At 38.9% G+C, this 13,224-nt stretch overlaps 1 protein-coding gene across 2 annotated transcripts in view; it reads right to left on the reverse strand.

Moving 5' to 3' along the window:
* The window catches only part of BAZ1B (bromodomain adjacent to zinc finger domain 1B), a 66,161-nt gene that overhangs the window by 19,982 nt on the left and 32,955 nt on the right, over positions 1 to 13,224 (reverse strand). For both annotated transcript variants that reach the window (XM_060284778.1, XM_030872015.3), the window contains exons 7-11: positions 9,320 to 11,021; positions 5,341 to 5,479; positions 4,709 to 4,842; positions 2,530 to 2,635; positions 1,484 to 1,582 (exon numbers count right to left, since the gene is read on the reverse strand). In XM_060284778.1, the coding sequence (XP_060140761.1) occupies positions 1,484 to 1,582; positions 2,530 to 2,635; positions 4,709 to 4,842; positions 5,341 to 5,479; positions 9,320 to 11,021 (2,180 nt within the window). The remainder of the gene's footprint in view (positions 1 to 1,483; positions 1,583 to 2,529; positions 2,636 to 4,708; positions 4,843 to 5,340; positions 5,480 to 9,319; positions 11,022 to 13,224) is intronic.

The raw sequence follows: 13,224 nt of genomic DNA on the forward strand, positions 1-13,224 counted from the left end.
CAGTGGACCAAAACCAATGATGTACCCATTATCACTCTCAAAAGTGTCTCAAAATTGCAGAGTATGTACTGAACAGTATTTTCCTTCTCTCCTCAATTTAACCTAAATTCCAGCATGAAAGCATGCAGATATTAAAGGTGGCCTTAAGGCAAAACCTATCCCAGTTTTGATAGAAACAACTGCTAGAACAGGAGGGACACTAGCAAATCTAGACGGCACTGATATTGATGCTAATTTTGTAGACAGGTTTTTTTGTGTGTGGTTTCTCTTGGAGATATAATTCACATAACATTAAACTCACCATTTTAAAGCCTATACTTTCAGTGGTTTTCACATTTTAGAAGCATCAAAACTACCTAATTCCAAAACATTTTCATCACTCCATAAAGAAATCCCATAAGGGTTAGCAGTCACTCTCAATTCTCCCCGTCCCTCATCCCCTGGCAACCACTAATCTATTTTCTGACTATAAATTTGCCTATTGTGGGGCTTCCCTGGTGGCACAGTGGTTGAGGGTCTGCCTGCCAATGCGGGAGACGCGGGTTCGTGCCCCGGTCCGGGAAGATCCCACATGCCGCGGAGCGGCTGGGCCCGTGGGCCATGGCCGCTGGGCCTGCGCGTCCGGAGCCTGTGCTCCGCAACGGGAGACGCCACAACAGTGAGAGGCCTGCGTACGGCCAAAAAAAAAAAAAAAAATTTGCCTATTGTGGATGTCTCATATAAATGAAATCACACAATATGTGGCCTTTCTATGTCTGGCTTCTTTGACTCAGCAAAATGTTTGCCCACTTTCTAGGATATTTCATTACTTTGTTCCTTTTTATGGCTGAATTTATGGATATACCACATTTTGTTTATCCATTCATCAGTTGATGAATATTTAGGTTGTTTTCATTTTTGGTGCTACTCTGGATACCGACAGAATACTTCTGAATACCAACCAATGTGGAACTGCACTTACAAGGCTGCCTAACTACAATCAGGCTCTCAGTCTGGTGTATGGCGTGTTAGTCAATGAACAGTCCTGCTATCTTGTATATACATCGTTTAAAAGCATACTTTTCCAAACAAGCATGAGGTGTCCAGAAAATATCGAACAACGGGACTTCCCTGGTGGTCCAGCGGGTAAGACTCCATGCTCCCAATGCAGGGGGTCCAGGTTCGATCCCTGGTCGGGGAACTAGATCCTACACGCATGCCACTTAGTTCTAAGAAGCCTGCATGACACAACTAAAGATCCTGCATACCACAACTAAACAAGCCACAGCGAAGATCCCACGTGCAGCAACTAAGACCCCGCGCAGCCAAAATAAATAAATATTTTAAAAGAAAATACCGAACAACAAGAACATAAAAGAGTTACAGACTTCTAAAATTTTTACTTAAGCTTTTATGGATAAACAACAACAACAAAAAACCCCTAAGGTATGTATAATATCTAATGCTGAAGAGGAGATATGAGGAGTGAGATGAAAACCCTTACCTCTTCTCTAGTCTCTCTTTAAGCTGACTTTCTCTTATTCCCTGAGGGTGAAGGCAGTTTAGCAACTCATCCAGTTCCTTTTGACTATCACATAAAAACCTGTAGGGGCAAAAAAACAAAAACAAAAAACCAAAAAAAACCCCTGTTAACTCTGAAAAAAAAGGGAAGAATCAAACATTAAGAAAGGGATCTAGGATTGGTGGTGGGAGTTGGGAAAGCAGAATTCCAACCTTGCTCAGAAGTAGAACAATTTATTGTTTCCATGAGACCTAATGTTAACTTTATTTTAGGACACTGGAGCCAATGTTTCCTACTAAAACTTAATATGAGGGGACTTCCCTGGCGGTCCAGTGGTTAAGGCTCCGGGCTTCCACTTCAGGGGGCATGGGTTCGATCCCTGGTCGGGGAACTAAGATAAGATCCCACATACCGCTCAGAGCAGGCCCAAATAAATAAATAAGCAAACAAACAAACATATAAATAAATAAAAAGTAATATGAGACAAATTTTATAAAGTAAATAGGCACACTTGTCCATATCCCTTTCACAGAGTAAAGTTATATCAAAAAATAAAAGACAAAAGGTCATTAAACTAAAGGTGATCACAGCTAAAGCAGTTAATGCGATCACAAAAGTAGAAGGGACCCTCTCAAAACCTAGCTCCCTGCCTAAAAGCAGGATAGATACAAAGGAAGATTAATGGCTATATTTACAATTCCTTTTCTTTAATAAAGATGAAAATTCTAAATACTTCTATTGCCAAGCAGACTGAAAGGCATTTCCAATGCTATGTAAGATCTATCATATAACATACAAAGTTACATTACAAGGAAAAAATAAAATTCTAAACCTTAAAGCAAACAGATATATTCTTATAAAAAAATCAAGTCTGCTTTTAAAGCAACGAGCTTACAGATCCAAGAAATCAAAATCACACAAAATGCTCTTAATAGATAATCACTAACTCACTGGGTTTCACTATATAAATTATTTTCTTAACATTGAAAAAGAAAAAGAAAGAGCAACCAGATGAATGCTCACATTACCATAGATTCTGTCCCTGTTTGGGTATAGTGGTCTCTACAGCAATTTCTGTAGCTGGTCCATGTTGTGTGTTCATGCTTACATTTTTGCCTAGGTTTGCTTTCTTACCTAAGAAAAATTTATACATTAGGCTGAATATAGTACATACTCAATTCCTAGTTTCAAACCTAAGCAGTACACAGTGCAAATTCAACAACCAATAACACATATGCTGCCTATTAAATATATCCACAGGCACAATAGATGCTAATTTCTCTTAAACATCTTACATACAGCACATCATCTGAGACAATTGCTCTCTATACAGCTGAACAGGCAAAGTTTAAGACTGTTACAAGTTATTGCAATAGAATGGAGAGAGATGACTAAATGTCTCAGAGCAAATAAATAATCTGTTCCTTGTACGTGATGCTTAGCACAAAGGCATCTGTGGTGAAGCAGACACAACTGAAATATATAAACTACTACAAACTTACCCCTGGAGGCTTCAAATGTCAAATATGATTAGCTTTTTTGTAAACCATCTCCTGTATACTAATATATGACATTACTATAGATAGATCTTAAGCCTGTATTTGAGGCCTTACCTAATTCTACAATTGGTTCTCTCCCCTACTCCCCTTCTCTCCCCTTTAACCTGCAGCACCTTCCCTGCAATACTAACACATAACCTTGTTTAGTCTTTTCAGGCAGGTAATTCTGAAGAAACTCTGCCATGCTGGAACTAGAAAACATGAAGGAACAACATCCACCAGGATGCTCTAGAAGTGAAGGGATGTAGATGCCAGTCTTCTCCTGAGAGCTGTAACTGTGTGGACCTGATTTCTGAAAATAGCCATTAAGCTTTTGAGACACATAAAATCACAGTCCTTCATCCCACTGGAATCTCTCTCAAGTCTGAAGATCCTAACTTCGTGTTTACTGCCCTCACCTGGTTATTTACAAAGTCTACCAAAACTAGACTTTTCTACTAAGTACTACAATCTAACAAATAACATAATTCAACAAGAAAATGCCTTAAATTTGAAGTTTTGGGCTATATACTAATTTCCTTATTTAATGATTCTGTGAGTTTAAAAGTTTGGGTTATGAGTTTCTCTAAAATGAAAGAAAACTACTTTTTGAGAAGCAATTTTCATTAGGTTATATAAAGTACAGCTGGAAGGAAGCTTATGTATCATCTAACGCAATGGTTCGCAACAGAAAGCCATGCTGCCTCCTAGGGAACATTTGGCAATATCTGGTGACATCTGGTTATCACTAATGGCATCCAGTGGGTAGAGGCCAGGGATGCTAAATAACTTACAACATGTAGGACAACCCCCCACTACAAAGAATTATCTGGCCCAAAATGTCAACAACAGTGAGGCTGAGAAAACTTGATCTAACCTAACCATCTGGTATTTTTAAATGAAAATTTTTTCTTTTAATTTTTTCTTGGGGGGAAAAAAAGAAATATATACACACACACACACTCACACACACTCACATACACACACGCACATCTATGTATAGGTCAAGAAAGACTATATACACACAAATATCTATATTTAGAAAAGTACACTTTTCTATTTTACAAACTGAACATACTCATGTAACCAGAACCCAAGTCAAGAAGAAGAACATTATCAGTGCCCCTTATGACCCTTCTCAGTCACTTATTTCTAGTTATATATTTGCTGTGTTTCTCCTCACCAGAATTTTAGTTAATTGACATTCAGGACCTTTTATGTCTTGTTTGCCATCTTGTATCACAGCACATGAAAAACCGGTTGGCAAATAAGAGATGCTCCATAAATATTAAATAAATGAATTTTTAAAGTGGAGGAAAAAGACACATAACCACCTTCTTGGCCCCTTACCTCAATTCCAGCCCTTGAAGTACCTACAAAGAGACTTCAAAGGAACAAAGTTTGAAAACTACTTGTATAAATCTAATACCCAAATATCCTAATATTCAAGTTCTTTATCTTTTCATGCTATGCCTGGAACAAAGTCGATAATCAAATGTTAAGTTTCCTTCCTTCTGCTATGCATTTCACATCTTCCCACTTCACTCAAATAAATCTACCTAAGAAGGCAATAAAGAAATTTAGAAAGTAAAAAAAAAGTGACAGAGGAAAGACAGTCTTAATATTGACCCTACTTGAGCAGGGTAAACTAACTAATAGATATACATACTACGGGGACAGTAATCCTCATCAGGAGAGTCTGCATGGTCTTTTCGGTGATGGCTGAATCGGTAGTCAATGCTGTCATGTACCCAGCCTTTCTCAATGAACAAACCTGGAACTTCATCTGAGAAGAGCCAGTATCTACAAATCACAACCACATATTAATGTGTTAGTGAAAGATCATGAGCACAGGATGACTTCATTGTTGAGGAAGATGATTACAGAATATCACTGAACGTTCAGCAGATACAAATCCTAAAGTAAAGCACAGAATACTAAAATTTTGGGAATTTGAGATTCATTTATTATCTGTAATTTTTATAACTTCTAATATTTCACTACTTTAGGTTCCACACAATGTATGCATTTAAAATATCTTACCATTTTTAAAGACTTCTATTAGGATTACATTTCTCCTATCACCATAATTTAAGCTTCATATCTGTGGTATCTTTGAGGACAGGGTCATGTCTTTAACTTCATAACCCTAGCATTTGGCACAGTAAATATTCAAATAAATGTGTGATGAGCAATTCTGTTTCCAATATCCACGAACAGGGAAGCTTGTCTAGTCTTAGTACAAACTAGCAACAATATAGCAGCCCTAAAAAATGATAAAAATTAAGTTTAATAACTCACCTATTATGGTTTCGATCTGTACCAATTGGAGTCCTACGCATGACTAGTTTTGCTTTGGCAATTCCTTCCTGGAAAGCCTTCTCAGCAGCTGCTTTGTGCTTTCGTATTCGTTCTTCTTCAGCTTCACGTTCTAGTTTCACTGTTAAAGATAAAATGAATCAATTAAGTTTTTTCCTAGTAAATTTTACTCTTACAAATGTAAATAAGATATGGAGTGAAACGTGCCTGGTATTAAGTAGAAATCTTAGTTTCCTTCTCCTAATTCTAAACTGTTATAAGAAATAATGTGTAAGGCAGCAATTTCTATCTGATCCTTCTATGTTCTTTGAATTTTGGTGATGTCTCAGCCATCAACTCAGTGCAAAATCTTTTCTCTCCAAAATTTAACTTATTAGTTTTATAATAAATTAATTTTATTTTATTGATAATTAATTTTAAATGTAAAGTTAAAATAGTCCTTAAACGGAATTAACTGAAACATTTTCTGACAGGACCAGCCACAGGATCCTCAAAATGATCAGGATGACTAAAACCAAAATAGCTATTTCAAAATAAGACATATTTCAGTCCTGAGGAATTTAGAAAAAGGAGTGAGAAAGCAAGGGCACAGAAGCATCAGCAGATAATAGTAATTATTGCTTCTTTAATACTATTCTTTGAGTTATTCAGCAAGTTGCTACTGTTAATGATGAAAAAAAAGTTTTAGTCAATTTATTTCTGATCATTCATTTAATAAGTTTATTCTACCCAGATAGAAATTTCCCTCAATAATGAAAGACACCCAGGAATCTTTCCTTTTAAGTTTTTCCACAACTGTCACAAATTTTGATACTGTAAGTAAAGGGCACTGCTATTTACAATGTCAGCAATTTTACTGCTGGTACTCTATTGATGACAACATCCACAATGTAGCGAGAATCTGGAAAATGCATCAGTCTACAGATGTTACTTAAAAATTTAAGTCAAATTTCATCTATTTAAAACCAATATGGGGGAATTCCCTGACAGTTCAGTGGTTAGGACTCAGTGCTTTCACTGCTCTGGGCCCAGGTTCAATCCCTGGTCAAGTAACTACGATCTCGCAAGCTGCACAGTGCGGACAAAAACCAAAACAGAACGGTATGGTATTTGTTACTTTTAATAAATGGTTTTCTAGCCTGAATAGAGTTGTACGTTTGAAACAATGATTACAGTAGAAATCAGTACAAAGGTCAATGACAAAAAGAGTAATGGCCAAATCACAATAAAGGAAAAGCTCCTTCTCTTGCAGGTACAAACAAACAAAAAACAATCTAGGCAAAGTCATCAAAAAAAAAAAGACCAAATTTAGTTCCAGAGGTTACAGCACTGAGCTAGACATCAAAAGACCTGAACTCTAATTCAAATACTATCCTTGGCAAAGTATTGATATTTATTACATATTTTATAATTACATTACAGGGACTTCCCTGGTGGTCCAGTGGTTAAGAATTCACCTTCCAATGCAGGAGACGCAGGTTCAATCCCTGGTTGGGGAACTAAGATCCCACATGCCACAGGGCGACTAGGCCGGCATGCCGCAACTACTGAGCCCATGCGCTCTAGAGCCCATGTGCCACAATTAGAGAGAAGCCCGAGTGCCACTACTAGAGAAGCCAGAGCGACACAATGAAGATCCCACGTACCACAACTAAGACCAGACGCAGCCAAATAAATAAATAAAATTTAAATATATGTATAATTATATTATATATTTATAATATTCTGTTTCTTGTTTCTCTATATCAATAATCAACTTATTTCTGGCTTCTCAATTCTATTCAAGACACTGTGGTATTGGTGTAAAGACACACATAGCCAGAAATAAGTTGATGTGTCTATAGTCAAATTAACTCAAAATGAATCAAAGACCTAAATGTAAGAGCTAAAACTCTTAAGACTTTTAGAAGAATACACAGGAGTAAATCTTCATGACCTTGGATTTGGCAGCAGATTCTTGGATTTGACACCAAAACCACAACCAACCAAAGAAAAAATAATAATAAATTGGATGTCATCAAAATTTTAAAAATTTGTGCTTCAATGGACACCATCAAGAAAGTAAAAAGGGGCTTCCCTGGTGGCACAGTGGTTGAGAGTCCGCCTGCCAATGCAGGGGACACGGGTTTGTGCCCCGGTCTAGGAAGATCCCACATGCCGCAGAGCGGCTAGACCCATGAGCCATGGCCGCTGAGCCTGCGCATCCGTAGCCTGTGCTTCACAACGGGAGAGGCCACAACAGTGAGAGGCCCGCGTACCGCAAAAAAAAAGAAAAAGTAAAAAGACAACAAACACACAAAATGGGCGAAAATGTTTTTGGATCATGTATCTTAAGGGATTTGTATCTAGAATATATAAAGACCCCTTGTAATTCAATAATAAAAAGAAAAGGGCTTCCCTGGTGGCGCAGTGGTTAAGAATCTGCCAATGCAGGGGCTCGTGCCCCAGTCTGGGAAGATCTCACATTCCGCGGAGCGGCTGGGCCCGTGAGCCATGGCCGCTGGGCCTGCGCGTCTGGAGCCTGTGCTCCGCAATGGGAGAGGCCACAACAGTGAGAGGCCCGTGTACCACAAAAAAAAAAAAAAAAAAAAAGACAAATAACCCAATTTGAAAATGGGCAAAAGAACTGAATTAATATCCTCCGAAGAAGATATACAAAAGACAAATAGGCACAAGAGAAGATGACATCATTAGTCATCAAGGAAATGCATATCAAAACCACAATGAGATACCAATTCACAATCACTAGAATGGCTACAATCAGAATCATAGAATAACAAGCTTTGGCAAAGATGCAGACAAGTGGAGAAATTACAACCCTCATTTACTACTGGTAGGAATGTAAAATTGTGCAGCCACTTTGAAAAACAGTCTAGGACTTCCTCAGTTAAACACAGTTACCATATGATCCAGCAGATCCATCCCTAGGTATATATACCCATGAGAAATGAAAACATACGTCCACACAAAAACTTATACACCAATGCTTGTAGCAGCATTATTCATAATAGCCAAAAATGATTAAACCAAACCAAACGTTCATCAGCTGATAAATGGATAAAAACAAAATGTGACATACCCAAACAATGGAATAATATTCAGTCATAAAAAGGAATTAAGTACTGAGACATGCTACAGCCTGAACCTTGAAAACATGGTAAGTGAAAGAAGCCAGTCACAAGAGACTACATACTTATTATACAGCTCCACTGATATGATGTATCAGAATAGGCAAATACAGAGATACAGCAGTGGACGGTGATTGCTTAGGGCTGGGGAGGATGGGTATAGCTAAAGAGCATGGGGTTTCTTTTTGAGGTGATGAAAATGTTCTAAAATTGACCATGATAAAGGCTGCACATATCTGTGAATATATTAAAAAACAATGAACTGTACAATAAACGTGGATGAATAATATAGTATGTGAATTATTTCTTAATAAAGCTGTTTTTTAAAAAGTTCAGACTTAATGGTGCTATGAAAGCCCCAAATTTTTACTTCCTTACATCTTAATAAAGGAAAGATTAATATCTGAGTTGGCAACTGTGCTGAGGGCTTCAAATACCTCGTCATTCATTTGTTATGACAATCTTAAGCATATGAGGAAACTGCAGCGTGGATAAGCAACTTGCTCAAAGAACTATAGCTAAGTCGCAGGTACCCAAGTCAGTCCATTCCCAGGTCATATGTTATTTCCACTATGTCTGTTTGTGGATTTGGTCCTTTACTAAGCCAGAAAAGATGCCAACATCACACTAATCCAAGTCAAACTATCATTAACTGCAGAATGCCAGGCTGAACACTCCTGCTAGAATCTAACATACCTAGAAGGGTCGGGTTATTACACACAGAAATAACTAAATAGTTGTGACAAACGAAGACGCTACCATTACCTCAGTAATTTCCTTTCTTCTACTATCTCCTAAAGGGCTTCCCCTTTTCTCTCAACACAAGATTTTACCTTTCATTTCTCTCTCCTGAATTTCCCGCTCCTTCTTAGCCTGAATGGCAAGCAGCCGTCTGCTCTTCACGGCACTGATCATGTCTTCAGCTTCCATATCTACCTGGGGCTCAAACTTCACGACTTCTTTTTTCCTATCAGCTTTGCCTAACCCATTCTCCTCTTTTCCATTTTCTTTATTTCTGGCTTCCATTTCTTTCCGTTTCTGTTTCTCTGCTCTCTTCTTATCATTTTCTTCCTTCAATACAGCAAGCCGTTCCTTCCATAACTCTGCAGACATCTGCTGCCTGGTTTCCATGTGGTCCTGCACTGAGTATGTCATGAGAATCCGGTGGCAGAGTGCTGTCAAGATCTGCAGTTTCTCCTCTGATGTTAGCTCAAAAAATTCAGAGGTCTCCAGCTTTTCTAGGAACTCATCTTGTACCTCATTGTCTTCAAATGGTGCTGAATCTTTGTTGTCATCTGTGTCTGAGCCCTCACTTTCTTCCTGAATGTCAGATTTGCGCAAGCAGAGCCGAACCAGCTCTGAAACAGAATGCAGAGTCAGAGGGATTTCTGACAGCTTCATTCCCAATTCACCATAGTCTTCCGCTATTTCATCTTGTAACAAGGTCTGTAAGAGGATGACCAACACTCTATTCAGGTATAAAAAGCCACCCTTTTCTGCACTCAAGGCTTCCATAAGGGACACAGCAGTAATAGGATACTGAGCATCTGGTAAGAGTAACCCAGAATAACAGCTCAAGAACTCCACCACCATGGCCACATCCCCAAAGAGTGTATTGGGCAGCCCTTCAGGGGTATCCACCAATTTAAATGTTGGAAGGTTTTTGCCAGTTAACTCTTGGTCCTCGTACCGCTTCTGTTTCTCTAGTTTCTCGAGCATTTCTTTCTCTCTCCGTTCCTTGGCTTTCTCCTTCAACTTTTCTTTCAGCTCCTCTCGTTTCTTTTTCAAATATTCTTTGCGCTGCTCTTCAGACATAGAAGCCCATCTCTTTTTGTGCTCTAGAAGCTCAAAGCGTTTTTGAACAATACTTCGCAATTCTTCTGGGAGACGAGCTCTATCTTCACTAGAGAGGAGACGAGCTGTTTTGGAGATAACACAGGACAGGGCACTCTTCTTGTCCTCCCTGTCTTTGTTTTCTTTGTAGTAGGCGATAAGGTGGAGGGCAGCAGGAGGCAGATGTTTATGAGGTTTACTAGAGGACCTAGGTGTGCCCCCAGAATTCCTCGGGGCTCGTGTCACCTTCTGAGTGCCTTTGGCCATGTCCAACAAAGTCATCTGCTTCATTTTGGTTTTAGGAGTCTTCAAGCCCTTTTTTGGAGATTTGGAATTCCCTGTGGATTTCTGTCCATTCAGAATGCCTTTGCTTCTGCCCTTTGCTTTCAAAGGTTTGTCACTATGCTTCCCTGATTTCTTGCCAGGTGGGCCTTTCTTAGGAATGTGAAAGTTAGCATGTAGCTTGTTGGGCGACATCATCTTCATCACTTCCTCCAGATGCTCTTCTGGAGATTTGGAATTCTTTGAGTTCTTCACTTTGAGTGGTGAGCCATTCAAGGATTTCTTCAAGTGTACATGACACCATAACTTAGGATTTAGTGGTGAACTGAGAGAAGAGTTGTCTGTCTTGGATTTCTTTGAGGGCTTCCTGTCTGGAGATCCAGTATTCTTCCTCTTAGTAGAGGGGTTGAGAGTCATGTACTAGAATTTAAGAACAGGAGCAAAAATAGTTTTAAAAACTAATTTAAAGAAGCAATATTTAAGCATCCTAAAGGCCCTCTTCCCCATCTATTCAGGTAAAGCTACATATTCATTTCTCTTCATAGACACTCTGTCCCTGAAAAAAACAAAGCCATGAATGTTAGCTAATGTTTTAGCCATATCAACACAAAATTCTCTTGATACTCAGACTTAAAAATCTATACTCCGGGACTTCCCTGGCGGTCCAGTGGTTACAACTCCATGCTTCTACTGCAGGGGGCATGGGTTCAATCCCTGGTCGGGGAACTAAGATCCAGCATGTCGTGCGATGTGGCCAAAAAAAACATCTATACTCCAATATTAGGCATTTTTTGCTATATAACTAGTTTTCTTCTTATATATAGATTAGCAGTTCTTAAATACCTTAATGAAATCTATGAACTCTTTCCCCAGAAACATATAAAAATCATGCATACAATTTCAGAGTCCATGGGTCCCAGACTAAGGATACTTGATCTAGATAATGTCAACATCTGAGGAATTTTAAAATTATTGCTCTTGAGACAGGATTGTATTTTTGTCCTTTAAACCTTTAGTACAACTAGGGGTATTCTATGTTTAGAATGGTAGAAAGTACACCATTTAAGTATTTTTGTTTAAATTCAGAAACATATTTTCTTATTAAGAGTATCAGTAAGTATACTAACGACAACAAAACACTGCTCACAAATAAGGAGCCCTCCTGATCCTGGCTCCTTAACCTCCTCTCTGTCTTCGCCCCACACCTCAAGAACTCTTTCCCACGAATACATTATTAACTACAAGCCCCATAGGACTTCCCTGGAGGCGCAGTGGTTAAGAATCCGCCTGCCAATGCAGGGGACATGGGTGCGAACCCTGGTCCGGGAAGATCCCACATGCCGCAAAGCAACTAAGCCTGTGCGTCACAACTAGTGAGCCTGGGCTCTAGAGCCTGCGAGCCACAACTACTGAGCCCATGCGCCACAATTATTGAAACCCGCCCACCTAGAGCCCGCGTTCCACAACAAGAGAAGCCACTGCAATAAGAAGCCTGCACACTGCAATGAAGAGTAGCCCCCGTTCGGCGCAACTAGAGAAAGCCTGTGAGCAGCAATGAAGACCCAACACAGCCAAAAATAAACAAATAATAAATAAATTTATTTAAAAAAAACCTACAAGCCCCATAAGTTCTCAAACACACAATTCTCTCTTGATCATCCCCTCACATCTTTCAAATCCACTCCCTTTAGTACCCCAACTCTGCAATCCTTCAATCCCAGCAGGACCCTTAAATCAGTTAATTCTATCACGTTTTCACCAATCTCACTTCTTTGTCCTTCTTAACTCAGGTTAAGTTCCACAGACAGTCATTCCAATCAATCTTGCATAAACCTACAGTTCCCTTGTCTCTCTTGCTCTATTATATCAAGTTACTCCTAGCCTGCACTTGTTAAGCTTGAACATGACTAGAATAAAAGACACAATGACAGTGTGTGGACTTATTTTAAATTCATGATCAGGTACCTCAGATGGATCCTGAATGCCACTCAGTAATCACAATATATTCCCTTAGTCCATTTACCTTCTCACTCTCCTGGATATACATCTTTTCCTATCTCCTAAAATCTCCACCTTATCCCCATTATACAGAATTAGTTAATAGGTTAGAACCCAGTCAACCTGCCATTGTTTCTGTTTAAATGTGCATTGAAACAAAACCAAAAACACTGTTGATTTTGATGTTTTAAAATATAATTACAAAGAAAAAAAGCCTGGCAGTTAAAACACATACTACATGAAATAATAGCCAAGCAATGAAAAAGTATAGCCAATTCAAAAAAAATTTTTTTTGTTTCAAGTGATTAGGAGAAAGACTAGATAACCCCTAGAATACTTGACTTCTATTACCAAAAGCAGCTAAGCACATAAAAGGCACTCAGAGACTGCTGAGTTTAAGTTTCTGAGTGGAAAGGACTAACTTGCTAAGAAGCAGTCTGGAGGCAGTGGATAAGACAGGCTAGTGTGAGATGAGACTACAGGCCAGGAAACAGCTGAAGACTATCGAATATGAAATTAGGACCCCTTTAAAAAGGCAACAGAGAAACAGCTATGGTGAAATAAATCTCAGAGATGCTACACAACAACACCTATGCTCCTGTTGAAGTAAACAAAACAGGTACAA

This window comes from Globicephala melas, chromosome 15 (assembly GCF_963455315.2).
Source record: "Globicephala melas chromosome 15, mGloMel1.2, whole genome shotgun sequence".
NCBI classification, from domain to species: domain Eukaryota; kingdom Metazoa; phylum Chordata; class Mammalia; order Artiodactyla; family Delphinidae; genus Globicephala; species Globicephala melas.